At 41.7% G+C, this 26,579-nt stretch overlaps 2 protein-coding genes across 5 annotated transcripts in view; one reads left to right on the top strand and one right to left on the bottom strand.

Annotated features, from left to right (window-relative positions):
* Positions 1-1,115: 1,115 nt before the first annotated feature.
* LOC129097308 (lanosterol 14-alpha demethylase) lies at positions 1,116-6,243 on the top strand. Its single transcript, XM_054606123.1, has 10 exons — positions 1,116-1,421; positions 1,517-1,615; positions 2,111-2,287; positions 2,439-2,565; positions 2,801-2,975; positions 3,065-3,184; positions 3,652-3,844; positions 4,416-4,511; positions 4,638-4,806; positions 5,081-6,243. The coding sequence occupies exons 1-10, from the start codon at positions 1,260-1,262 to the stop codon at positions 5,257-5,259; spliced, it is 1,497 nt and encodes a 498-aa protein (XP_054462098.1). The 5' UTR covers positions 1,116-1,259; the 3' UTR covers positions 5,260-6,243.
* A 108-nt stretch (positions 6,244-6,351) lies between these two features.
* Positions 6,352-26,579, bottom strand: part of akap9 (A kinase (PRKA) anchor protein 9) — a 62,383-nt gene continuing 42,155 nt past the window's right edge. Inside the window, exons 25-54 of one of the 4 annotated variants that reach the window (XM_054605683.1) lie at positions 25,895-25,933; positions 24,717-24,949; positions 23,377-23,496; positions 20,456-20,632; positions 19,873-19,977; positions 19,413-19,565; positions 17,274-18,296; positions 16,414-16,554; positions 16,285-16,329; positions 16,061-16,201; positions 15,541-15,585; positions 14,541-15,368; positions 14,106-14,163; positions 13,704-13,825; positions 13,368-13,556; positions 13,072-13,239; positions 12,376-12,481; positions 12,080-12,269; positions 11,609-11,759; positions 10,921-11,265; positions 10,442-10,741; positions 10,107-10,339; positions 9,739-9,844; positions 9,249-9,452; positions 8,784-8,987; positions 8,456-8,688; positions 7,711-7,805; positions 7,476-7,620; positions 7,154-7,284; positions 6,352-6,880 (exon numbers count right to left, since the gene is read on the bottom strand). In XM_054605683.1, coding sequence (XP_054461658.1) covers positions 6,837-6,880; positions 7,154-7,284; positions 7,476-7,620; positions 7,711-7,805; positions 8,456-8,688; positions 8,784-8,987; positions 9,249-9,452; positions 9,739-9,844; positions 10,107-10,339; positions 10,442-10,741; positions 10,921-11,265; positions 11,609-11,759; positions 12,080-12,269; positions 12,376-12,481; positions 13,072-13,239; positions 13,368-13,556; positions 13,704-13,825; positions 14,106-14,163; positions 14,541-15,368; positions 15,541-15,585; positions 16,061-16,201; positions 16,285-16,329; positions 16,414-16,554; positions 17,274-18,296; positions 19,413-19,565; positions 19,873-19,977; positions 20,456-20,632; positions 23,377-23,496; positions 24,717-24,949; positions 25,895-25,933 — 6,074 coding nt within the window. In that variant the 3' untranslated portion in view covers positions 6,352-6,836. The remainder of the gene's footprint in view (positions 6,881-7,153; positions 7,285-7,475; positions 7,621-7,710; positions 7,806-8,455; positions 8,689-8,783; positions 8,988-9,248; positions 9,453-9,738; positions 9,845-10,106; positions 10,340-10,441; positions 10,742-10,920; positions 11,266-11,608; positions 11,760-12,079; positions 12,270-12,375; positions 12,482-13,071; positions 13,240-13,367; positions 13,557-13,703; positions 13,826-14,105; positions 14,164-14,540; positions 15,369-15,540; positions 15,586-16,060; positions 16,202-16,284; positions 16,330-16,413; positions 16,555-17,273; positions 18,297-19,412; positions 19,566-19,872; positions 19,978-20,455; positions 20,633-23,376; positions 23,497-24,716; positions 24,950-25,894; positions 25,934-26,579) is intronic. The other 3 variants (XM_054605684.1, XM_054605685.1, XM_054605686.1) reach the window with 3 other exon arrangements.

Raw genomic sequence — 26,579 nt, 5'->3', positions numbered from 1 at the left:
TTTCAGTTTTATTATGCTGGATAGTTTTATGCTGGATAGTTTAATGCTAAATGACTGTAATGTAATGTAATGTTTAATGAATAATATTCTAATTGTTATATTTTGTGAGTCAAATCTAAATCTGCAATGTAACCAGTAACATTTCTCTGTCAGATTAATGTAGTACTACAATGTTTTTTCTCTGAAGTAGAAGTACACAGTAAGTAGCAGGCCATACAGCTTAGTTGCATATTTTGAAGTGCTTTGAGTGGCCTTTTGTAAGTTATTTGAGGGTACAATGGGTTAGAATTGTAACATAATAAAGAAATCATATTATATGATAAGTCTATGGCGGTTTCAGGCCCTTTTAGTCAGGGGCCCCACGTCCAGGTTGCCAGTCTTGCCCTAATGGTAATGGTCATGTTTTTTTCTGGTGAGCCAGACTGTAGGTCTATTTCACAGGTGTTTCTGAACGTGAGTAGCTGGGTCTTGGGTGTGTGATGCAACTAAGCAACGGTGCATTACTGAGAACCCAAGGAAGCACAGTCTGGAGTGGAAATTGTTTGTCTTAGCATTTTTCAAGAAAGCTGCAAGCTGCAGCATCACAGGCCAAGCAATAGGGTAGGCATGTTTTGAACAGGGACTGCACTGGTATAATATGGAACATTATGCTTATGTATTGTGGCTTATTATGGCTTTTAATGATTTCTATAAATATTAAAGTAAATGGATAGCACATGTCATAAAATAAAAATCATGAAGCCTACTTTATTTATCATTTTCACTTTGTCCATATGTCATATAGCTATTTCAATTATTATTCGGTCACTCTCTGCGACAACATAAAAAAGGTGGACCTTTTAAACCGCACGCAATGACGTATTTTAAAGCAAAAATACAATGATTTTGATATTATCCACAAAATCTTTTGAGTCGATGGCGCAGACCATGTTCGTCCTGCTGTAGTGACATCATATAGCAAGACATCGGTTCAGGTACCGGCAGCCAATCACAGCGGCGGTTGCTTGACGGACACGCAGTCATCAGCCAATAGGAAGCCTCCGTCGGTCAGGCGGGGGCGGGGCGACTATTGACAGGTAGAGCCAGTAGGGAAATATCACCAACAGTCCGCCAACATCAACATCAGATGAACTGGACATTTATCGGCCGTGGAAACTTTGAATAAGTGGACATTTATCTTCTTTATCCAAAAGCGAATTGCTCCCAGGCTTTAGCGGGACCGTTGTTCAGAAAGTACGGATCCGACGGAGGAAGTTAAAATGTCCATGCACTTGTATGAAATGAGCAGTAAACTGCTCGGGGACACTGTTGGGACAGTGTCCGACAACCTGACCTCCGTGGTGCTGGCAGTTTCTGTCATCACTCTGACTGTGGGATATATTTCTAAGCTGCTGCTCAAACAGTCCTCCGACAGTGATCTGGTAAGTTAAACAAACATTAAAATAAGTGCCAAAAATGGTTGTTGAAATGCCAGCTTTATGTCCATCATCCACTCTTATCATGTTTCTTTTTGCAGAAATATCCACCATACATACCCTCCAGCATCCCCTTCCTGGGTCATGCCATTGCATTTGGGAAAAGCCCCATTGAATTTCTTGAAAATGCTTATGAAAAAGTAAGTAAAATTGATTCAGGTTCTGGACTAAAAGGTTCTGTCACAAAACAAGCAATTGAATATTTCAAAATAGATCTTGAGAAATTCTATGTTTTATCTACCAAATGATTCATCAATTTATGGAGAAAGTGCAAGACAGGTTAAATGGTAATGAAAATAATTGTTAGTTTCACCTTTATGTTGCAGTTTGCACTTGTGCAAAGAAAAAAAACTTGTCTTATGTCTTATTTTACCTGGCACACGTACACACTCGACTAAAGGCAACACAAAATCTACTTGTGACACCAGTTGTATGTAGGAGGTTTATGACCAGCAATCAAAATACAAATAAATGCCATTTAAATAAGTCTTAGAAGATGGAAAAGATGAAATTACATGTGAAAATGCTAAAACAGTAGAGGAGTTAGATCAATTACCCTACAGCTTCTCAGGTTCATATTGTCCCGACCCCCATAGTTCTGTTTTAACCCTTGCGTCTCTGCTGTCCACCCCCAGTACGGCCCTGTATTCAGCTTCACCATGGTGGGGAGTACATTCACTTACCTGCTGGGCAGCGAAGCAGCCACGCTGATGTTCAACAGCAAGAACGAGGACCTGAACGCAGAAGACGTCTACTCCAGACTGACCACACCAGTGTTTGGCAAAGGAGTGGCTTATGATGTGCCGAACCCTGTGAGTAAAAATCACATTTATTTACACATTCACATGGGTACATTAAAGAGAGTCAGATCAGCAATAGAAATAAGATCCAACCAAGTTCATAAATGCTGAAAAGCATGAATATTGCAGCTGTAATGCATTCTTTTCTTTAATGTGTTTGCAGATCTTTCTGGAACAAAAGAAGATGTTGAAGACAGGACTGAACATTGCTCATTTTAAGGAACATGTAAAAATCATCGAGGCAGAGACCATCGAGTATTTTCAGAGATGGGGAGACAGCGGGGAGAGAAGTAAGATCCTTAACAAATAACCTGATTAAAACATGAATATTACAAATTAACAAGTGACATAATTACATTTTAATCAGACTACTTCCAGCTTGTTTTGGTCTCTTTAACCCAACAATTTATGGAGTTTGTAAAGTTACAAGTAATGATAAGAAATCCCACAAATACAGATTTGTCTGTCTGCTCTGGCTTGTTGCTGTTTCTGGATCTGACTTAATTCACTTCTTTTATGTTTCAGACCTGTTTGAGGCCTTGTCCGAGCTGATCATCCTGACGGCCAGCAGCTGCCTTCACGGGAAGGAGATCCGCAGCATGCTGAATGAGCACGTGGCCCAGCTCTACGCCGACCTGGACGGAGGGTTCAGCCACGCTGCCTGGCTCCTGCCCGGCTGGCTGCCACTGCCCAGCTTCAGGTAGGGCTGCTGGAGGAGCTCAGGACACACACATCTGTGGAGAGAAAGACATTCCTAATGTTACAAATGTTACTATTGTCTTTGGTTAGGAAAAGGGACAGAGCTCACATAGAGATCAAGAACATCTTCTTCAAGGTGATTCAGAAGCGCAGACAATCTGGAGAGAAAGTGGACGACATCCTGCAGACCCTCATCGATGCCACCTACAAGTAAGATAGCTTCAGTGTCCGATGTAAGCTCATGCTGCTGGATCACACTTTTGCCTTTTCACATTCAATTGCATTATTAGATGACATCTAGACATTTTAAGATACAATAAAAAAACTTACCTACTTGACCTTTGTGACCCTTTTGTAAACTGAAGGGAAGGTCAAATATTCTTCAAATCATATGTTTTTAGGTTAATTGTACATAATATAACACTTCAAGAGGAAATTGAGCCGAGGATTTGATCAGGAAACCACATTACATCACAATGATAATACATATAACTGACACTGTTTATATTGTCAGAACTGGAAAAGTTATATCCCAGTGTTAAGTGCCTGTTGCTAAAATTACCATCAAGAGAAAATCAATAAACAGTCTGAATCGGTGTTTGTAGAAAGCTCTCTGCTACAATATTTAAAACATGATTATGGCCGTTTAAACCCTCATGACTGTGTTTACTCCTCAGAGACGGACGACCCCTGAATGATGACGAGATCGCGGGGATGCTGATTGGCCTCCTCCTGGCGGGTCAGCACACGTCCTCCACCACCAGCGCCTGGATGGGTTTCTTTCTGGCCAGAGACAAAGATCTGCAGGAGCGCTGCTACGCCGAGCAGAAGGCTGTGTGTGGAGAAGCGCTGCAAATCGACTTCGACCAGGCAAGGCTGATTTTACACTGTGATTATATTGGTCATAAGAATCTTAACAAATTATCAACAATTCTAAAATATAAAAACTGAATTGGAAAATGACTTCTTTCCAATAACATCTTAACTTTACACCCTAACCAACGTAAAACATGACGAAATCTATCCATTTAGACAAAGTGATGGACAATTATTAAAATAAATGACCCCACAGTACAAAATTGTATCATATCATTTGCAATGAGATAATAAAATAGGTCAAAATGTCACAATTGTGCATGGGGTGACCAAACGCAAGGAGGTGCTCCCTCTCCTGGTTAAAGTTATTTGTAATGAACATTATAAATCATGTGGTTTACAGGCATCTGCAGTTACATTGATTGTAGTCAATAACGCTTCAATCATGAATACAGATAACATTTCCTCAAAATACCAAGTTACAGATTTTGCATCAGAACAGACTATCTGCTGGCTTCTGACAAAGACTGAGTAACTGCTACTGAGAATTACAGATTCGCTTCAAATGTTTTCTACTGATTAACTGTCTGTTAATCCTTATATTCTTTTCTGGTGTCGTCCTCAGCTGAAAGATCTCAGCTTGTTGGAGCGCTGTCTGAAGGAGACCCTGCGTCTCCGCCCGCCTATCATGACCATGATGAGGATGGCTCGCTCTCCACAGGTAAGAACACCTGTCTAGGGGTTTTCTTTTAAGTATTTAACATCAGCTAAAAATAAATAGTATCCCTTTTTATTTTAATGCTCTGTTTCTCAGCACAGCGTATGTTTTTCTCCTTCATTCTCTCAGACTGCAGCAGGATACACCATCCCTGTGGGCCACCAGGTCTGCGTCTCCCCCACTGTCAACCACCGCCTGCAGGACACCTGGGCGGAGAGGATGGAGTTCAGCCCTGACCGCTACCTCAACGACAACCCCGCTGCAGGGGAGAAGTTTGCTTATGTGCCGTTTGGAGCCGGTGAGAAATAATCTTTAATTTAGTACATACAGTCTCCATCAAGAAGTAAAATATTTCTCAATAATTAACATGATAAATAGTGTCAATTGTGTAACTTCATTTATAAAATGCTGTTAAAATTCATGTGCTTTCGCAACTTGTATTTCAGTTTGCTGTCTGTAGCATATTTTTGATATCTGTTTAAAACAGAGCACACTAGAAATAAAATGATGTACACGAAATGCTTAAAAAAAACCTCCAAATCATAACTGTACCTCTGTTGTCTGCTCTTCAGGTCGCCATCGCTGCATCGGGGAGAACTTTGCCTACGTCCAGATCAAAACCATCTGGTCCACTTTACTGCGCATGTACCACTTTGACCTGGTGGACGGATATTTCCCCACAATCAACTACACCACAATGATTCATACCCCTCACAACCCCGTCATCAGATACAAGAGGAGGAAACAGTGAGAGGCGAGGAGCAAAGACACGAGGAAATCGTCCAACATCCTGAGTGTTTGAACCGAAGCTCTGACTTCCTGGGACTTGAATTTAGGGACATTTAGATCAACGCTGTTTGCTCAAATGCCCAATCGTTTAGTTTTTGTGCTTCTTTTAGACCTTTTTACCCTGAATGTCAACAGACTTGTGTTTCCAGAGTTGATTACACTGACTGTATGACTCTGACTTGAAAACATATGCTATTATTCACAATGTGAATTCTTAAAAATAGAAATGGTCAGAAACAAGGTTCTTTGATGGAGGGGAAACATCTGATAAGTGAATGAAGCCTTGGGGCCCTAGCAAGTTTTATTCAGTTGATAACTGTTAAACCAAGCAGAGGGTCTTACTTCAGTCCTTATTCTAGATTTGTTTGGGTGGAAGTTTTCTCAGCAGTTATCCAGTGAAATTATTATTCCTGCATCATAAGACAGGCAAGTGAAAATGTGGCCTTTATTGCATTAAACACATTGAAAAAACAACAACAATAACAGCTTAACATCACTTTCTGTAAACAGTTGCAAGCCCCTAGTGCAGAGTCTGAATTAAGAATCAGCTGTTGTGGGATGCTGCCACACTGTCACAGATCAATTTCCTTCCAAATAATTTAAATCTTAAAATAACTAAATGAGGATATTTGGGGACATAAACTTTGTTGCCTTTACTTAAACTTTTAATAAAGGGTTTTAAAGTTGACCTGTACTAATTAAGAACTTTCCTCCTGGACCTTGTTGAGTTAACGAGCACTGATGATCAAGAGCTTAAACTGCACAAGCTGTTTTGTTTTTCATAGGACTCGAATCAAACTCTGTAAAATGTCTTTATTCATTATAGAAAAATACTGTGGGTCATGACATTTTTGTTCATTTTGTCCTTTTTTGTGATTTTTGTTTCAGAAAAAAAGCTGTTAATGTTTAATTATTTCTTTCAATAAAGAAACTGGGAAAAACCTGCTCCAACACATGATGCCCAATTTAATGAATAACTAAGTTTCAGCACAACAACTATCCTGTTTTAGTCAGTGGACATTAAGAAGAAATGAAAAATACACAACTCTTTCAATTAATGTAGTCCTCTTTATTTCAGTTTTTGACAAAATACCCAGAAAATTCAAAGCTCCTACGCTTTACAAAAATACGTTCTCTACAAATGTCCTCTGTAGTCCGTCTGGCCTAAACAAAACACAGTGTAGTGTAGAATATCCATTAGCAGCCTCCTCAACAATAAACCCAAACATTCTCTATGTAACGCTCCACCCATACAACACAAACATATAAATTAATCACAAGGTCTTAAATTAGCATTAGACAAATATACATGATTGCAGTTCATCCACAACATAGAGGCAGATTCATTTACAAACATAGCTGTTTTTCAAGTGCTGGCGACAAAAAGCCTGAATACAACATGTCATACACTAATAAAAAAACGTGTGTTTTGGTCCACATGGAAAGATACAGTCCACACCAGAATGATAGAAAACAGCAGAGCACTCAGCACGAGAAAAGGCAACTGAGTTTCTTCAAGCCAAAGTAACATGACAGCGTCTATCTTCTCAAGCCAAAGTGCAATTGAGCATACGAAGAGGCACCTGCGGAGAGAATAAAAGGTTGTTGGGTAAATTTTAGACTTACTTTATAGAGTTCAAACAACTGGAACTATTGGTATACTGCACAGCAATTAATATATAATCAACACATTTTATAATGCTAAACGATGTGTTTGTGTGCACCTGTGTGACAAAAGTGTCTTAAATATAAACTTTGCCTTGGTATTCACAACATTTCTCTGTCAGTGGCACTCTTTTAATTATAAAACCATCACATGTGCTGATTTCATGTTTACTAAATGGAAAACGGTCTACCTGATGTCACGCTGCCGAGCCTCCTCTGCAGCGCCTCCAGTCTGGAGATGTAGTCAGTGAGCGCTCGGTCGGGGTCGTAACTCTGCAGGTGGGAACAGGTGAGAGCTCCGTGGTCTCCGGCCATGTGAAACCTACACAACACAGACCTTTCAGTATCAGAGCTGACACAAGATGTCACTATAAACATATTATTACAATAATATTAGACATATATTATAAAATTTGACATTTGGGCTGATATCTTGTTATTTTTTCGCCTTTTAAAGACCTATCTGGATAGACTGTTAGGTTAATTGATAATGACAGTAATTGTTAGTTGCACCTGTGCTGAGTGGAGGAGACAGCCGATCTGGGGGATTCACGTCCACTCCTCCCTCTGCCGCTGGAGACTCCTCCCCCACTTCCTCGGTCTCTGTACATATCCACGCTGCCCGGGTGGAGGTACGGTGAGTCCCTCACCTCAGTACCTGAGAGATGAGAATACAATATTGAGTGAGCATCACTTCTAAATTATACTCTCTACCATGTAGAAGTAAAACCGGATATGTTTTGGTTACCTAAAATCATTCCTGCTCCGTTCTTGTTGACGCTGCAGGTGGTTGTGGAGCTCATCCCTGTCGCCTTGTGCCACCGCTTCACTAGGAAACGCATTCTGAGCAGAAGATGTGCAGGTTTTACTTTCAGAAAATGTATCTGTAAATTATTTTAATGCATATAAAGTGGCAATCTTAAAGATTTTCATTTAAATAAATAAAATAAATAAAGTGTGTACTTTCGACGAGGAAATTAACACAATGGCATTTTACTTTTGGCTTGCTGATTAAAGTTTTGCAATATTTATACATTTGCAGACTTACAATCTGTGTGTCTATGGAGACGTTCATGAAAATAAATGTATTACAGTTATTCTCCATTATATGCCCAAAAGAAAAATGGAATTAAGCACACAATTCAGAAAACTTGAATCTCATGAATTATCAACAAGACTACACACTTCTAAACTTTGAGCACATTTCCATTGTTTTCACTCAAATGGAAACTCAAAAGGACTGAAATCTTAAGGATTACCATTTTAACATCAAGGTTTAAAAGAAGATGTCACACGTCATATCACTGGGGTACAACACATGCACAGTAAAATGTGGTCTGCACTTGCCAAAAGGCTCACTAGCTGAAGCACGAGTGTACCGATAAGTTCTGTAGCTCAAGAACGTATCCCAGCTGTCATTCAATCTCTGTTTATAATGAAGAAGTTTTGGAAAGCATTACCCAAAACTAACACACAGAGCTCTGGCTGCCTACCTGGAGAGGGCGATAGAGACTTGGACGGCAGAGCGGAAACGCATCAGCCCCCGGCGGTGCTGGCTAAGGGACTCCACGCCGGGGAGCGCCGGCCGACCGCCCATCCTGGAGAGGAGCGACAGTGTGGCTTCCTCACACTCCTGGAAGCCGCCCAGCAGTAACAACAGATACTTCTTCTGGTAGATCAGAGCTTTACGGAAGCTCTCTGACCTCAAATACTTCCCGTACATCCTCTGGAGGAAAGGAAAAGAGTAAAAATGATATGATTACACAGGTTGACTACCAGCTCCACAGATATAAACTGACTCATTAGCTGTTTTTAGCCGACCTTCAGTGCAGCATTGTCAGCCTCAGGTCCAGTTATCTCTCGCAGGGTGTCGGTCCTGATCTCCCCCCGGAGTCGGGCCACCTGGGTCTGGGCCAGAAGTAAAGCTTTCTCCAGACGGACCTTCTCTCTCGTCCAAGCCTCCCGCTCCTGGGAAAGTATCATACCTGACGAGTCCGCCTTCGACACTCCTCTCCTGCTGCTGAACTGCAAAACAAAATGAAACAATAGAATTTAATCTGAGTCTCCTGCACGGAATGACAAGAGATGAAAAGCTAAAACAAAAGAAAAAGTTTATATTTGAGCTTTCCACATCAGGGTACTTCTATTATCTTTCATTATCTTATAGTTTTGGCTGCCACATTTATGGTACACAATAACATTGATTCCAGTTTCAGAAAAGTGTTGTAATACGTATAATAACATCTGTATGGTCATCTCAATCAGTATTTCCTGCCATGTACTCACACTGTCGCCTGATCCCAGTCCAGCATTCCGGTAGCGTCGGAGCTCTTCCTCCAAGCGCAGCGTGTGGTTCCTCAGGTCGTTCTTCTCTTCTGTGAGACGGCTGACAAAACCTGTCAACTCGGCATTTTGCCTCAGCAGCCGCTCCGTCAGGGTGTTGGAGGAGCTGGTGGTGGTGGAGCCTCCCGCCAGCAGGGAAACACTCTGCTGGGAAACACGCAAGCCGTCACAACCATGTGTAGTCATGTTGGGGAGCTCAACAGATTAAAGACGGTTATAAAAATAAACAAACAGTTGACTTTAGCTCGTCAGCGAAGAGGAAATTCTTCTTTTGATCAAAATTTGTCCACCTGTATGTGGAGTAAACAATTCCTCTTTCATGTTATACCTTTGTATATAATACATTTTAAATTAACTTAGCCACAAAATCCACAAATATTAAATTAAACATCAGTAATATACAAATATAATAATATAAATATAGGTTCCTAACCTCGGGGATGGAGGGTAGACCTGGGGATTGCTGGAGCATAGTGATGACCTCATTAACATTCGACTGCACCCAAGATATCTCTTCACTGTCGACCTCTGCAGTCAGCCTGCACACACACACACACACACACGTGTACAAATGACAAACATTGCGTTAATTCCATAAGACTATATAAAATAAGTCCTGCATATCATAGTACATGTATGGATTTGTTAACGGCTTATTAAGTCTTACTTCTATTAAGACTGTATTAATGCAGTTCAGTTTTTTTTTTGCACCTTGAGTGCAGCAGTACAAGCTGTAAATATCGTCACCTTAAACAGGTGATATGGAGTACTTGTTAATGTTATTATAAAAGCATGGATTACCTTCCCGTATTCTTGTTCGCCATGCTGCGGATCTTGGAGGAAATGAGGTGGAGTTTGCCCAAGATCTTGTCGACCGTGCGCCAAGGACCTTGGTGTGGTCCGCTGGTGTGACCTGTTGGAGAGGCCTCCAGGTGGGGCGACGTGGTGGAGCTCGCTGACTGAACATTTCCACTCTTCTGCTGGAACACCCAGTCTTTAGTTCGGTCGGTAGACTCGCTTTGCAAGAGAGCCTGCTGTTTAGGAAATAACAGCACAGCTTCAATAAGAATGTCTGAACATAAGAACTATGAAATAAATATTTATACATTAAGAGTGTGTGACTAGTTGATACTCACACTGTGGCCGTCGGCCTGCAGAGGTCCGCTCCCGTCCCTTCCTCCTCTCTGCTCCGCTAACTGGCTCAACCTCTCCTCCAGTCTCTCCTTCTCTCCTTCTAGACTCTTACTCCTCCTCGTCTCTCTCTCCAGCTGCTCCTGGGCCTCAGACATTTGTGCTTCCAGCCTCTCTAGCTGGGCCCGAGCCTCCAGCAGCGCCTCCTGGTCCCGTCTGGACCTTTGACTCCCCAGAGTCAGTTCCTCCTCTTTCCGTACCACCTCGAGCTTCTGAGCCTCCACTTGACTGAGGAGGTGAACCACCTGGAGAGGAAACATGAGGAAGCAATACAGACTTAAGATAAAAATAATGATGAGGATAGATTTTACAAATAGTTGAATACAAGACATTTTGACAATGATTCATAATATAATCATCATTTATACTTTTTATCCCTCATCTTGTTGGCGATTTGGAGCAAATTCTTTAGAAAACATCCCACCTGTGTATGTTTGTCATCCAGCTCTCTCTGCAGTCTTTCCAGCAGACTCCCTTCCTCGTCGAGCCTCCTCCCATCCTCCTCTTCCCGCTGCTCACTGGAGGGACCGCTATCTGAGGACACACCCGTCCGCAGCTCCCGCTCCCTCCCCAGCGCGGTGCTCATCTCCAGGGCCTTGGCTCGCTCCGTCTCCAGCTGGACCTGGAACTCCTGGAGGCGACTGTGGAGGCTGAGACGCTCCTGGTCGGCCTGCTGGGAGAGCTGAGACGAGGCCTGGCGCTCCTGCTCCAGGGTCAGGGTGAGCTGGGCCACGCGGCTCTTCTGCTCCTCCAGACTCAGGTTCAGGTCCTTAGGAGGAGAATGGATACACACTTGTTTTTAGAAGCATAAGAAAGGGAAGGTTGAGATGGGAAGATATCACTAGCAGAAGTGCATTGACTCTGACATTTTTTTATGTTTCCAACACAAATACCTACATAATGTGTTAAATGCTGAAAAAGAAAAGCTCACCTATTTATTTAAATGTGTCTATTTAACAGGGGGCAAGATTGACACATTTTGTTAAATAGGAAGAAGAAAAACAAGGATGAATATGAATATAGGAAGTCCAGCTGAAGCTAATTTGTGGCCCGCATCCTTGGTTAGCTTTCAAATTATGCTAAAATATTCCAACATACGAAAGGAACCTTACCTCTAGTTCTTCTCGTTTACTCTCCTCATTTTTCCCAGTTCGACACCTTTCCTTCTCCATGGCCCACTGAAGATCTCTGCTCTTCTTCCTGTCCTCAGTCAGCTGGTCGTTCAGTGCGTCCACCTCAGCAGCCTTCTGTGATACCTCTGCCCTGTTGACGGACATATCAATGAGTTTAGCTGTAATGGATATTTGAATCCTATATAATTGTTTTAGGTTTTTTGAAGTTTGGTTCGTTCAAATTAAGCAGTTTAGATTGGAAGCAAACATTTACTGAAGAAAATGATAAATAATTGGTTCTCCAGGGGACCCAAGATGGATAAATCTGATGATTAAAATGTTCAAGAAAATTCAAGAAATGTCTGAGAACTCTGTTGCATGCAGTACCCCACTCTCTATATCATCATATTTCCCGTCTATAGCTTTACTGTATAAATCCAGGTGTGTTGGAAAACTCAGGTTATGTCTAACCTGAGTGTGTCCAGCTCTTTGAGGTGTTTGTGCTGAGCCTTGAGTGTCGTCTCCAGCTCCAGTTGAGTCTGGGACAGTTCACTCTTCAGCTCCTCCACCAGCAGCCTGTCTGCCTCCGCTGCTCCATCGGCTCCTCCTCCCTGCTCCTTCGCGCTACGTTCATCACCCAATGATGCAACAGGTAGAGCACCTGAAGGACAACAATCAGAAAACATCAACATCAGGACGTCCTACTTCTAGTGAGCAAATATCGAAATGCTTGAAGAACATCATCAGTAGAGTGAGAGTAGTTTCACCTTGATGAAGTTGCTCTAGTTGACCTCGGAGCTGATGAATCTCGGAGATGAGACTGGATCTGTCCGCAGTGTGGAGTGACCCCATCGCCTCTCTGTGCACGGCGTCCTGGATCAGGATCACAAAAATGTTGTTACTGACCAGCACAAATGGTAATCCAAGGAGAGTAAAGACAAGAAAAGGTTGTTTCTGCCCAGTAATATACAGATTTTTTTTGTCTCCTGTTGTGTAAAAGCCAGACATTGAAATAATGTCATAGGAATCAGTCAGTAGTATTTGTTTAAAAGCAAAGACAGGGATTTTAATAATCAAAGAATTCACACTTTTCAACTACTTATGTGTGGTTCAAACCTTACCGCGTGCAGTGAAAACAATAAATTGCTCAATATTCTTTATTTTAAAAAGAGAAAAGAAAACTGTCTGAGCTTGATTTTAATTTGTTTTGTTAAGTATGTTGTGTTGTTCTTGTGTTGTTACTTTCCTGCCTGTTTGATGTTTAATGCTTTTATTGTGAAGCATTTTGCAACTTTGTTTTGAAAAGTTCTAGTTAAAATGAATCTTTACTGACTGGTTTGACATGGTATATTCTAAAATAAATGCTTTATCATCTGTGCTAGTACTGGATTTTAACAGTAAATAATAAATGAGATGTGTGAGTGTATTCCGGCCATATTATAGATTCAGTTGTTCTGTCGGACCTGTTCAGCCAGTCTGCGCTCCAGCTGATTGAGGTGGATGATAGCATCGCTGGTGTCCAGCAGGTCCAGCTGGCTGTAGAGTGCGCTCTTCAGCACGCTGCGCTCCCTCATAAACACCTGCCGCACTGCATCCAGCAGCTCCGCACGCCAGTCAACACCGCCAGACGTCTGCAGCAAGTCAGAGACACACAGATAAAGACACAAGCACACACACAAACCACGAAGACCAAAAGATGACAACTTGAGCTCTGACAAGGTAAGCAGTGTTTTGTGAAGTCTGTGGGGGTTTCTTCTACCTGTGTTTCTCTGTGTGTCTGCATCTGGGTGATGAGGCCTTTGAGAGACTCCACAGTCGCCAGTAAGGCGTCTCTTTCCTTCACCCACCCTGGGACGTTGAACTGGCTGCCCGGCTCGCCCTCAGTGAGAGGGAGCTCCGACAGAGAGAGCACCTGCATGCCCTCCGTGTGTACCTCACGGAGCAACGTCTAAATACACAAACACGCTGTTGGATTTACTACCATTCTTTTCTTGTTCATTTTCATCACTATGATAATTAACATTACAATCCTAATTCAGTATAAGCATGTATTGATGAGCTCTAGGACAACGTTTCTAGTAAGGGAAGGTTCTACCTTGATCCGGTCGGGCAGTGGATCATCAGTCTCTCTCCTCGCGCCCTCTGGAGTCGACCTAAACTCCTGCTGCAAGCTCGGGAAGTCAAATCCAGTCCGCTGGCTGTAGTCCGAGCTGCTGTCTGCAAGATGAAAACAAACAAAATTCTGAAACGGTTTCCGGTATTACCAACGCTTATGCCTTTGGGAATAAACATAGAAATAACAATAGAGGAGCAGACAACTCTCTCAGGAATATGCTGTTTATAGATAACTCTAAATTGTTTTTTCAAACAAAATCTCAATACGCATGAAGTATGAGGAGATCATAAAACTGGAATAAAAGAGACTTAGACATTTGAAGCAGTAACGTAAACAGAGGAGATTGGTGTTATTGTGCTGTTTCAATGAGTTGTTTCTCACCACTTGTGTAGCCATCTTTGAACAGTGATGTAGGACGCTCTTGTCTTGATGAAAGGGCCTAGAACAGATTATACATGAATCAGATCCTTCTTTCACTGTATCACTCAGAAGTATAATACAACAAAAGTACTTATGTCCTTAGAATGGGACACCTTCAAAACATAGACCTACTGTTCATTTCTTGAGTGCAGATACAATTAATCAAGTAGTTGTTTGATAGAAGATGAATTGGCACCAATTTTGACAGTTGCTTAATCTTTAAGTCACTTATCAATTGCTAAATATTTCCTAATTCCAGTGCCTCAAATGTGACGATTTGCTACTTTTCTACATTTTACATCATTGGACATTGGATATCTAACAGATTAATAGACATTAAAATAATCATTAGCTTAAGCACAGGGCTGGGATATGGACATTTTTTTCTGCCTTTACCTCTGTGGAGCGCAGCTTGTCGATGACCGCTTTGAGGGCCTTGCACTCGTTCTCCAGGGCCTGCGTGTCCCTACGAAGGCTCTCGCTCTCTGAAATATGCCGAGCCTCCATGTCCAGGATTTCTGCAGCGTGGAGCTCTTGCATCTGGTCAATCTTCTCCTGGAACTCTCCGATCACCTCCTCCATCTCGTCTTTGGTTGCAGACTCGCTTTCTAGGCCGAGGTCGGACATTTGGAGAGGTTCGGTCTGCGTGAACGAGTGTGTTACCGTCACGTGTTGCTGCTCAGAGCTGCTGTTCAGTCGAGAACTGTGAGACTTGTTGGAGGACTGGCTGGAAGGGGCAGAGTTTTTCCTGGAGAGAGATGGTTTATCTTTGGCACTGCTTCCTTTTCCAGCGGGCTGTTTGCTTCCTTTCCTTTTAGGCTGGGTGGTGGAGGAGGAAGAAGCAGAGGAGACAGGCTGAGGAGAGGGAGAGGGAGAGGGAGATGGAGGACCAGAATCCGCTGCCTTCATCAAGGCTGTTCGTACCTCCTGGAGCTCCTCTTTGAGCTTAGAAATGGAGAGCTCACGGACGTGGAGTTCATTCTGTAAATTTTCGTTGTGCTGCCTGTAGCTGTTGAGCTCTTGTTTGGTGGTATCCACATTCTCTCTCATCTCCTGGAGCTCCTCTTTGAGTTTAGAAATGGAAACTTCACGGACTTGGAGGTCCTCCTGAAGTTTCTCATTACGCTGCCTGTAGATGTTGAGCTCCTCTTTGGTGGAAGCGGCATCGTTTCTGACCTCCTCGAGAAGTTCTGTTATGTCGTCTCTGCTTTCTTCAGCTTGTACCTTGAGGGCGATTGGACAGGTGGTCAAATACTACACACAACGCCAAGCATCAAGTTTCATTAAAGAATACTACTTAAAAAAAAACAAAGATCAGTTTTGGAGAAATATACATATGCTGATGAAACTGCACATCATATTTCAGTGCAGAAAAAAATGAACATTTCTGACTTACTTTAAAAAGTTCTCCTTTGAGGTTAGCGATGGTCATTTCCCGCTCCTTTGAAAACACAATTTGGGAAACAGTTATTCTCTTTCTGAGAATTAGAAGAGAGGACAGATACTAATTCCATGGTAACTTTGGACAGAGCCAGGTTAGCCCTTTCATTGTTTCCTTCATGTTAACTAAACTATTGGCTGCTTGCTCCAGTGTCATATTCATAGGACAGATAAGAGTAAAGTACAGATTTTTTTCATCTAACACTCGGAAAGAAAGTAAATATCAAATACATGTTTTTCCAAAAATGTCAAACTGTTACCTTAAATATCAGTTTCATGAACTCAAATCTACCCACGATCAAAGGTATCAATTTCAAATAACGTGTCAAATGTCAACTTTTAATTACAAAGAAACGTAAACATAAAGAATACTATCTTTGTGAAGGACTGAGGTTTCTACAGATGAATTTCACTGAACCAAGCACCCAGGACAGGATACGATTGTTTTGATTTTAAATGTCCAACTGGCTCTGTACCTGCAGCAGCTCCTGTAGCTTCTCTAAACTCTCCCTGCAGCTGTTCAGCTCCTCTTTGGTGGAAGCTGCCTCATTCTGAGCCTCCGTTAACTCCTGTTGAAGCTCAGACACCTTGGCCTCCTCAAGGCCGCCAGATGATACCTAAAGACACGTAAAGTCTCAATATAAGACAAGAAATTGTTCATAAATAAATGTAAACTGAAGCGTCAAATCTTTGTTCTTACCTTTTGAAGTTGGTCCTTTAGTCTCTCTATTGTAACGGTTTTGTCCTAGAAGGAAAGCACATGTTCATCAGTCTCACCAAACATTAGAAGTACTCTCTAATATATGAACACTAAGAGGCAGTCACATACTTGGAGCTCCTCCTGTAGTTTGCTGCAGCTCTGTTTGTAGCAGGCGAGCTGCTCTTTGGTGGCTGAGGCCTCGTCTCTGACCTCCTGCAACTCCTGAAGAAGCTCTGACACAGCAGCCGGCTGCTCATCAGCAGAGGACGCCTGAAAAAAAGGTCACAAAGATTCAAACTTATGAGAGCTGTATCAGGCAAGGGACAATATTACATAGCCTGGGAATTGATTACAATGACTGCATTGGGTTTCCACTGGTTAACCATTATTAAGGGTACAGAGATAATTAAAAAAACATGCTTGAATAAAAAAAAAAAAAACATAGATTGCACTAAACTATAATTGTGTACAAGTGTAAAAACAAGCTTATTTCTGTCATTTTTGATTTGATACAAGCTATTCATTTAATCTGCAATTCTAAGGGTACTATTTTCAACACTAAAGTGTCTATTGGTTTAAAAAAAATTAAGTTTATTACCGGAACTGACTTGAAACCACTAAGAGGCCAATGTGGAACTTGAATTCAGTGATAATGTTGGTGACAGTAGTCAGTGAAATCTAAAATTCTAAAATAATCACCTTTTATCAGTGCATCCTAGGGTCTATCTATATTTTCCCATGAATAATAAAAACATACCTAGATTTGATCTTTAAAGGAGATCTCGTTGTGCATTTTATATGAATAGTTTGATTTTTGAGATATAAACTTATAAAGCTGCAGCCAGCAGCCAGTTCGCTTAACAGAGCATAGAGACTGGAAACAGAGCAAAACAACTGCATGAAAGACTTGGTGTTATGTGCAGTATAATTTCTAGACCAGGCTCAAATTATTCAAATACTCCTATATAACTCATTGGCCAAACTCTTACCCTCACAGCCGGTGATGTCCTCTGGTGTGTCCTGGCCTTCATCTGACTGAGCAGATCCATGAGCACGGCCAGCCTCCTCTCGTACTCCAGCACCTCCTCCTCAGAGCTGGAGAGCAGCTGCTTCTGGAGCTCCTGGTCTTTCTGCATCCCACTGAGTCCCACCTCCAGCTCCCGAAGCCTCTGGGTCAGGTGGACCACCTTCCCTGTGGGAACTTGTCTCGTTTGACCTATTCCACTGAAATCCATTTGGGGAATACCAAAGTCACCGAAGTCATAGACATTTGACTGCACATTTGGCTCAGCAGGACTCTGCTGGTCCTGCTTTTCTTTGGATCCTTGTGACTTCTGTTGCTGGAAGGCCTCCAGTGTGGCCTGGCTGACAAGCGCTGAAGCCAGTTTCTCCCTCAGCTTTTCCTCCAGATTGGAGACCCTCTGTTGGAGACCAGCTGCGTAGCTTTGTGTTTGCTCCACGAGGAGGCGACAGCGGCTTAACTCGCTGTCCTTTTCACCGACCTCGTCCTCCAGCTGCTGGATGCGGAGGGCCAACTCTTCCACTCTGGATGTTGCGCTCTGCTCTAAAGCTTGAACCTGAGCCTGCATGACCACGAAGCCTGCGGTTTTCTCTCTGAGAGCGTCTTCGAGTTTGCCCTCTGCGCTGTCTGTTTTTTCTGTTTCAGCTAAAGCTTCTGCGCTCTCTTTCAGGCGCAGGTATGTCTCCAACAGCTTACTGTGCTTTGTTTTGAGAGTATTGATCTCTTTGGTGGCCAGGTCCATTTTCTGCTTCATCTCATCGTATTCCTCTATACTTGGCCCCCATACGGAGCTCTCTACCTTGGTGTCCTCGTCTTCCTCTGTGGCCTGCTTTTGCTCGATATTGGCCAGCTCCTGCTGAAGTCTGTCTATGACTGCATTCAGTTGGTCGAGCTCCTCCTCATTATTCCTCTTCAAGCGTTCTTGTTCACACCGCAGGCACTCCACCTGGGACTCGAAGTCTTTTATCAGCTCATCCCTGTTATCAATTTCCTAAACAGAAATATGCAGATATTCTTAAAGATATCAGATTTGAGGAGTCCATAGCTGTCCCGCTATTCGGATAAACCTCTGAGTCCCTTTTGTGCGTAAAAAGATACTTTGGACCCAGGATAATGTAGTTTTCATTGGCATTTTAAATGTCTGAAATTGATCAAATTGTAAAAACTCTTTAGAGACTCAGAGGTTTAGTAAGCCACCTCACATGAGCAAATGATCACCTCACAAAAGACGATGGTGCTGTGGAATTACTTACCGATACAAAACAAGCAAACACAACCCAACGAAAAAATGAAATAAAATGGAGCAGACCAAAATAAAAGCGTTCACGAATGCAGGAAACACACACACTAACACCGAGCTATGCATATTCAAAATGGACTTTTATTCCATTTCGTATACACATATTGCGTTACCTTGTTATCAGAGGCTGTTCCCATGTGTTGGAGCTTAGTGATCTGTTCATTAAGAAGTGCTATTTCCCTGTCCTTCTGCTCCATCACCTTCAAAAGTCAGAGATTATAATGTGATGGCTATTAATAAACACGTCATGCGAAAGTCCACTCAGAGTCAGCCTCGTGGTGGATGACTGAAAGTACACTGATTGAGTCAAAGAAGAAATGTCCTGGCAGTGGCAGTCTTGCGTGGCAAGTTACGGGCAACCAAAAAAATTATTAAACATAGAAAATTGTGCAAACTTAAATTAGCATCATAGAGCAAATGTCTTATATTAGGTGTTTGTTCAGTTTAAGAGCTGAATTATAAATGTTATGTGGAAAACTGTGGTATATGAACCAAATGGTCCTGTTGACAACTGCTGGGAGCAGTTTTTTGTTGTGTGAATACAGACCGGATCTTGTGTTAAATTGTGCAGTTAAAGTACTAACTTATCAGTTGCTTTTTAGTACAACAGTTTGTGAGTATAAAATTCAAGCTAATCATAAAATAACTGAGTGTACATTTTTTTAACACAATACGTGTCCACCGTCTGTCTGTAATAATCATATACACAGCTAGGCTGGAGTACGCACACACAACCAGACTCAACCACAATTCACAATTTTATGTAAAGATGCTGTAAAACGTTATTGCAGTGGAATGTCTCTTTACCTGGATCATGCTATCCCTTGTTTCTAGATATTGCTCCTGGCTGCTGATCTCCTTCCTCTGGATCTCCAGCTGCATGTGAAGCTGCTGCACTTCCTCGCTCTTGTTCTCCAGCTCCTCTTTGAACTGCTCCAGCTGCTCTTCCAGGTTACAGATCTGAGGCGACAGGTAAACATGACAGGCGATTCAGAGGAGACACCAAACAACAACAACAAAAAAATATCTCGATTTTACTTGTTTGCTACTAATTTTATACTTTTGTAAATTAACAGAAATGCAGATATCAAAGGATACTACAGTACTAATGTTGTATCCATGCAGGACAAAGAAGCACATTTATATTTGCATTAAATCTAGTTACAACACTATTGGAAACTAAAAGAGACAAACATTTAATTCGCAGATTTTCCTCAGATTGAAATATTATCGATTCAAAGGAATCTTTGCCTGATCAGCACACTACCTCTTTCTCTTTCCGCTCCAGAGCTTCTCTCTCCGTCTGTAACTGAGCCTCCAGTGTGGCTTGTTTTGCCTCTGTGATGGATGCATGCTGCTTCTTTTGTTCAACCTGCAACAACACACATGAGAAAAAGCACAGCAGTTAGGAATCCAATGTCGCAGAAAGGCGTGAAGGAACAAACTCTAGGCGTTTTGTCCATATCAGATCCTTTATTGTGCAGCTAGAGCTCTGTGCAATATGTCAGCCAAGCAGATATATGAGCATTTCCTACACTGCTCATTTTGTTCACTCACAACAGCCTGTCACGAACACTGGGGGGCAATCTTGACAGTTGCTAGCCATAGCTCATCACCAACAACAAACGGTTGAAGTAGACCCACCCACACATTGTTCTCTCTCTCTGCATGCCCCAACCCTCCTCCTTCTCCTCCTCATCATCATCTAGATCCTCTCACATACACCCTCTGCCATTCTCCATAGCTATTGTTCAGACTGCCTTTTCTCTCTCTTGTCTTCCCTGACTCAGTCTCCTGCACATCTTTCATTTCCCGTCCCCCCCACCCCGTTTCCCCCTCCCCTTCCTAACCTCCTCCAGGGACTCAGCGCTGGCCAGCAGGGCCTGCTCCAGCTCGCGGATGCGGCTCTCCAGCTTGTCAATCTCTTCGTCGCGCTCTCCCAACTCACGACGCAGCTGCTCTGAGCTGAGCAGCAGCTCACTGCACCAATCCGCCTTCTCCTTCAGCTGGGAGGTCAGCTGGTCCACCTAGTAGTGAGAGAGAGAGAAAGAGGAAGGGAGAGAGAGAAAGAGGGGGGTCGTTTAATGAAATTCGCACTCAGACACCAATCGCTACAGCATAGCTGTTACATGTACAGCTAGCTGGGAGGTCAGCTGATCCACCTGAGAAAGGAGGGGGCCAAGAATGAAAAGAGGTGCAGGGACAGAGAGATTTCATTCAGGGTGACACAAACAACAGAGCAGTACATTAGCCAGGAGGACCGCTGGCAGGTAACTGATCCATCTGTGAGACGGGAAAACATCAGCAGATCAATGAAGGGGAGGAAGAAGGGTCCACAGGAGGAAGGTTTGTTTAGGATGGTCTCAGAACTGGGGAATAAATCTATATCTAGATGGTACCCCTGCTTGATTAATAATGTTGCTTAATAAACGACTTTATGTGTCCTGTTGATTCAGAAATGCATCTTAAAGGATGTTTTGACACAGAGCTTCAAACAAAAAGACACTGTATTAAGGCAGATGAAATGCACCCGTTCACTAACAGGCCTTCGTTAAATATTAATGTGACCAGAGTGTAGGATGGCCTCTTCATGAGAGTACTTCAGCTCTGAATGGTCTATTTATATTTCTTTGAGCTTTACTTCATTTATGGATGGATTTAGGTCAACTCAAGTGTGTTTCAATATCCAATTTCTTGCTTGACAATTGGCTATGTGAACTTAGCTAGAGACATGCTTATTTGTCGTTTAGCTCCAAAACATTGCTAATGTGGCAAATACACAAAGTTAGATGGTTAGTTTTACAGTTTGCTAACTTACACAAATTCATATTGACGAAAAAATGTACTTTGACATGTCTCTATTTAACTACAGCCATGTCAAGTATGCAATAAGTGTGGTATAATTGCATCAAAAGGCAATCCTCTTTAGGGAGGATACTTTTACATTTGTTCTACACTAAGCTTGTGTTCAAGTTTGAAGACAAACACAGCAGACAGGGATCAAACTGGAGAAAGGAGGAGGAAAAGGATGAGAGAGATGGACAGGCCATTTATTGCTAAGGGGATGGGCGGGATTTACTAAAATGCACTAAATGCTCTCTGGGGGAGATTCTACATGTAGCTAGAAGCAATACCTTAAAGGTTATTCCATCCACCTGTAATAGCCACGGGAAAGAGAAGGCATAGAGGATCAGAGGATGGACAATTCAAGGGCAAGAGGGGGAAGAAAAAGCACTTAGTGATAAAAGTGTGGCAGGAGTCTCTGGAAAATATAGAAAAAGGTTATTTTCTGAGTGAGTTTAAAGCAGAAGTGGGAGTGATGCATAAATTATAAGCTATAAACACAAGGAACAGAACTAACAGCTACCGTTCAAATTTAGGAGTAAACAAACTGGTTGTACTGTTTAAAGGCTAACAAGCACATCGAGGGTACTTCTGTTACAAAGACATTAAGGAAAGGACAGAGAACATTATGATACCACTGGGCATTAAGATCATCTTCCCCTCATGGAATAACTGACTTATCTTGTCAAATTATGTTTCAGATTGAACAAGTGAAATGCTCCGAGGGCCCAGAACCCGTTGCGGCTTATTTTCTTCTATATTATCAAAAGAACAATGAGTTGAATTTAACGGTTTATTTTGGGGGCATCATGTTTATAATAAACATTAAACAGGGTGTGATGCTTTACTGGTAAATTACTTTTACCAGTAAAGCTGCAAGGACTTAGTCGATTGGTTTGAGGACATAATTAGCGCTTCAATTGTGCGGCAATACAGTGACAACAGTGTTGATCAAAAGTATATTTTTCCTTTCCCCGGGTGAACTGGAGGCTAGATTGTGAGTGGATGAAAGATGACAGTCAATGACGAAGCAAAAGAATAATAACAGCACAGACAAAGCAAATAAATAACATTAAGGTTAAAACTGAAAGCGGTTAGTGCTGGGATGGACAAGACTGATGCAAAAAAAGGCATTTCATATTGCAATTTGATGAGCACCTAAAAAGTCAGGTTAAGACTTCTATTACTGTCAAAAACTGAAAATGTGACAATCAAAATTGTATCTGAATGCTTTTAAACTGAAAACAGCAGCTGGAAATGAGGTTAGCGGAGAAAGTCAGACAAAATATGCAAGTTGTGGGCTGTAAAACCAAAACAATGAGCTGAATAACTGAAAACACTCCCTATAGCTGAGGGGAACTGCTTCAGAGTGAGAGGGCGACACTTTTCACATTACACGTCTTCACTTGATCCATTGTTATTATAAACATATAATTAGTTGGATTTAGCCTGGAAACTGTGTGCAGATGGAGTCCTGACACCAGTATTCACTTTTGAAATGTGAAATTATGGGTTACATTACATGATATATTATATAATTGTCATCAATTCAAAATGCATGTCCCACAAACACAAGGATTTTTGTTTCACAACATGTGTGAGTAACAGCTGCACCAGCAGAGTGATTAACTTTAGCAAAACATATCACTCCCGCTGTACTGTGTATTTCACAACCGTGCTAATAAAACCCACTATTACACAATTTACAAAAGGAACACAAGGACAAACATTAATCCCACTCTCTTTCGTCTGGGAAACACTCACACTTTTGGGTGTCATTGTGAGGCAGCGCAGGTAATTCTACCAGCTCTACTGTTGTGACTCTCAGCTCGGTGTTCATAGCCACAACAACAGTGTAACGTTTAGAAAAAAGGCATCTCTATCAATTCCTGGTCCTCTGGCAGAGAACAGAGCTCGCTCCGGTTACCTCTTTGTTTCTTTGCTCAGAGCCAGCCTGAAGCTTCTGAGGGTTCTTCAGCTGGTTTTCCAATTTCTGTATCTCCTGCTGGAAGAAATCTCTCTCGTGTTCTCGGTCCACGGCTTGTTCCTGGACACCAAAATTAAGACAGGAATACGAAAATGTTGAATCACATCTTCGATACAGACAATACATTTGATGAGTTTAACAGTTATTAAATCATACTTGGAAAAATTGGAAATCACTCATCACTGCAAAGACCAGTAGCTATAATTGAGACGGTGCAAAATTGTTTTGGATTCTGTGAAATTTGCAGATTGTACACCTTTGGTTGATCAACTGATGAGGTAAACACTGATGTACGGCTGTTGTCTTTGTTAACAAGAGTCACAAAAGTTAAAGTGGTGTCATATAAATGTAAAAAACATGGATGTATGGGGCGACACATCAAGGTGCCAGCGGCGTCTCTTCAAAATGTTTCTAACAGTCCAGTGAAAGAATGATTCTTAACTCAAGTGAGAACAATAACAAAATAATAATTCTGCTAAAACCTCAGATCTAGATGAGCTGTGAAATTTGTATACATCCTCATTGACCAAATTATGGAACTTTTCATGCCGAGGTAATCATAATTTATTATTGCACACTACAGAAAAATAAGACTATGATAAAGAAATGTTAAAATAATCTAATCACGTTTATAAATGTGCTCATTTCGTATTTGTGTGTAAAACCAACATCAAAAGATCAATAGTGGGAATCCTCATTCAAACCAGATCTAGACAATAACGTGCCAACTCCCTGCCAAGTGGCCCAATTATGATGATGGGAACAAACTCCTTAGAAAATGAGCCAAATATGAGGTAGGGTCCTCCCAAAAAATCATGAAATCATCAGTTTAGCTTTTATATTGGTTGATAAGCTGGAACCTGAAGCAGTGATTGAATTTTTAGCAGTTATCCCTGCCCTAATTGAATAATTTGACCATCAAAAGATCCTAATGTGAAACAAACCATGTCCAAATACTAACATGAACAGCACACATACTCACTTTTATGTGTCTGAGAATTAATTTGTTGCTTACTGACTTGTACGTTCTTTATTTTGTCTTATCATAATTACTATTTTGCATCGGTGTTGTTGGGCAAAATGTGAAGATATTAATATAAAAAATAAATAAAAGACCAATTATAAAACTATCTACTGAAATCTCACTGAGAACTGGTAGAAGAAGTTCATTCATGATTTAAGGCTGCCCAAATAGGAATGAAATATAAAAATGTTTTCACTGACATGAGAGTATACGTCATTTTGAATATTTAGTAAAAGTCAAAGCCATTGTCACTCACATCGAGGAACTTCCTGTTCTTGTCCAGCTGTTTCTCCAGAGCCTGGACCTGCTGTCGGAGGTCTCCGCTCTCAGTGCTCTGAGCGTGCTCCAGCTCGATCACCTTGTTGACCTGCTCCTCCAGCTCCGCCTCCAGCAGCTTCACATGCTTCAGGAGGTCCGTGTTCTCCTTCTCGGCCTGACGCTGAACCTCCACCTTCTCTTTCATCAGCTTCTCCGTCTCCTCCAGAAGGTCTACATTCATACAGCGGAGGGAGTAGGAGAAGTTAGGCATCACCTCCTGTCAAACTTAAGGTTGCTGATTTCAGTTAATGATTCATTCAGGTTTGATTTCAGTGACGAACAAGATGCTGAGATGGAGCTACTGAAGAGTCCGAAGTGTGAGCCATGAGATTAGATTTAATAGCTTTTTGCCATGTTGTTAATATTATCAACTTTTTTCTCTGAAATGTTGCAATTATATATGTCGTGGTCACTTTTACAGCTTTGTCAGAATACATGGCTATCTTCAGACTCTTCCAACATCTCAGTCAACTTCCCAACATAACGCCCCGATTACCGAACAAGATTCCCCATCATGATGCCTCTTTGGGCTTCCTCCAGCTGCCACCAGTGAACAACCCACAGCGGTTTACCCAGGATTGAACCCCGCAGGATTAGTGCAAAAGTAACAAGATGAGAGAGTGCAGATGACAGAACAAACACGTGGACAGCCCAGACGTTGTGATATCCATGCCCAATAAGCATTTACAGGCAGGAGAGGGACTTCCTGAACGGCCAATCATCTCACTCAAAGAAATGCTGTAAGCACAGCATCTACAGATGTAAAATATACATAACAATTGAAAAAAAGAGTGCAGATGATTGACAGTTAGGGATTAATGACTCTGTATAAGTGTCTGATGATTACTTTCATTTCATCATGCTAAAATGAGTGCTAACATCCACTCCAAGACATTAAAAATGATGAGCCGGGACAAATATCAATCAAAATGAAAAGCTGAAGCGAAGGTTAGTGATTGAACTGAGTGAGTTTGTGAGCCAATAGCAAGCAAGCTCCAAGCTTTGTTGGTGAGTTGCTGGATTAGGGTTAAAGAGGTATACTGCCACTCAGATACAGCAGACAATCATAGAGAACATAGAGTAGATATGACTGAGCCATGCTCAAAGTGGACACACCTGCTTCAGGTGCTGCAACCATTGCAGCTTCAACTAGGCCTACAGGAGAATAAGAAAGCACAGGAATGTAACATGCTCTTGTTTTTGTCGTGAACAGGGAAACTCTTAAGAATAGCAAAGGGTGAAGATAGAAGAGGCAGTGCTTTTGTTTCTGTTTCACAGTAGGAGGTTAAGCCTGTAGAAAGGATGCTGTGAAAGGAAAGAGTTTCTGAAATAGCCCTTTTTGGTTTATACCCTTGGGTACAGAATACTCACCATTTTATCAGAGAACGTACTCATGGGATACCTTTTTCATAATACAGGAGTTATAATGCAAATTAGCAGATACAGTTATCAAGCTTTATGTGTTTGGAGCATACCTGACCTGGGGCACAAATACTGGTAGCAAGTGTGTAAGAAATGTAGATAAGAGTTGCCTCAATGTTGTTACATTGAAACAAAGGCATTCTAAAGATAAACATTTACAATTTTCGTCCCTGGGTCTCAATTCCTGTGAAAAGTGTTTGTTATCAGTTCCATTAGGCCAGAGCAACACAAGAGCTGAAAAATAAATATGTTGATATGTTTTAATTTAAGGGAATACCTTTTCTTTTTGTATAACCATTCCAAACAAACTGAAACTTGAAACTAAAGCCTTAATAAAAGAGGTGAGATTTGTATTTTTGTTTCCTTATTTACACTTATT

This window comes from Anoplopoma fimbria, chromosome 10 (assembly GCF_027596085.1).
Source record: "Anoplopoma fimbria isolate UVic2021 breed Golden Eagle Sablefish chromosome 10, Afim_UVic_2022, whole genome shotgun sequence".
Taxonomy (NCBI): Eukaryota; Metazoa; Chordata; class Actinopteri; order Perciformes; family Anoplopomatidae; genus Anoplopoma; species Anoplopoma fimbria.
This window is presented reverse-complemented; position numbering and strand designations above follow the sequence as displayed.

Bases quoted from the DNA above. Each gene is read 5' to 3' on its own strand.
- LOC129097308 (XM_054606123.1), top strand. From the start codon at position 1,260: ATGTCCATGCACTTGTATGAAATGAGCAGTAAACTGCTCGGGGACACT. The intron at 3,185-3,651 runs GTAAGATAGCTT...TTTACTCCTCAG, and splicing joins CTCATCGATGCCACCTACAA to AGACGGACGACCCCTGAATG. The intron at 3,845-4,415 runs GCAAGGCTGATT...TGTCGTCCTCAG, and splicing joins TGCAAATCGACTTCGACCAG to CTGAAAGATCTCAGCTTGTT.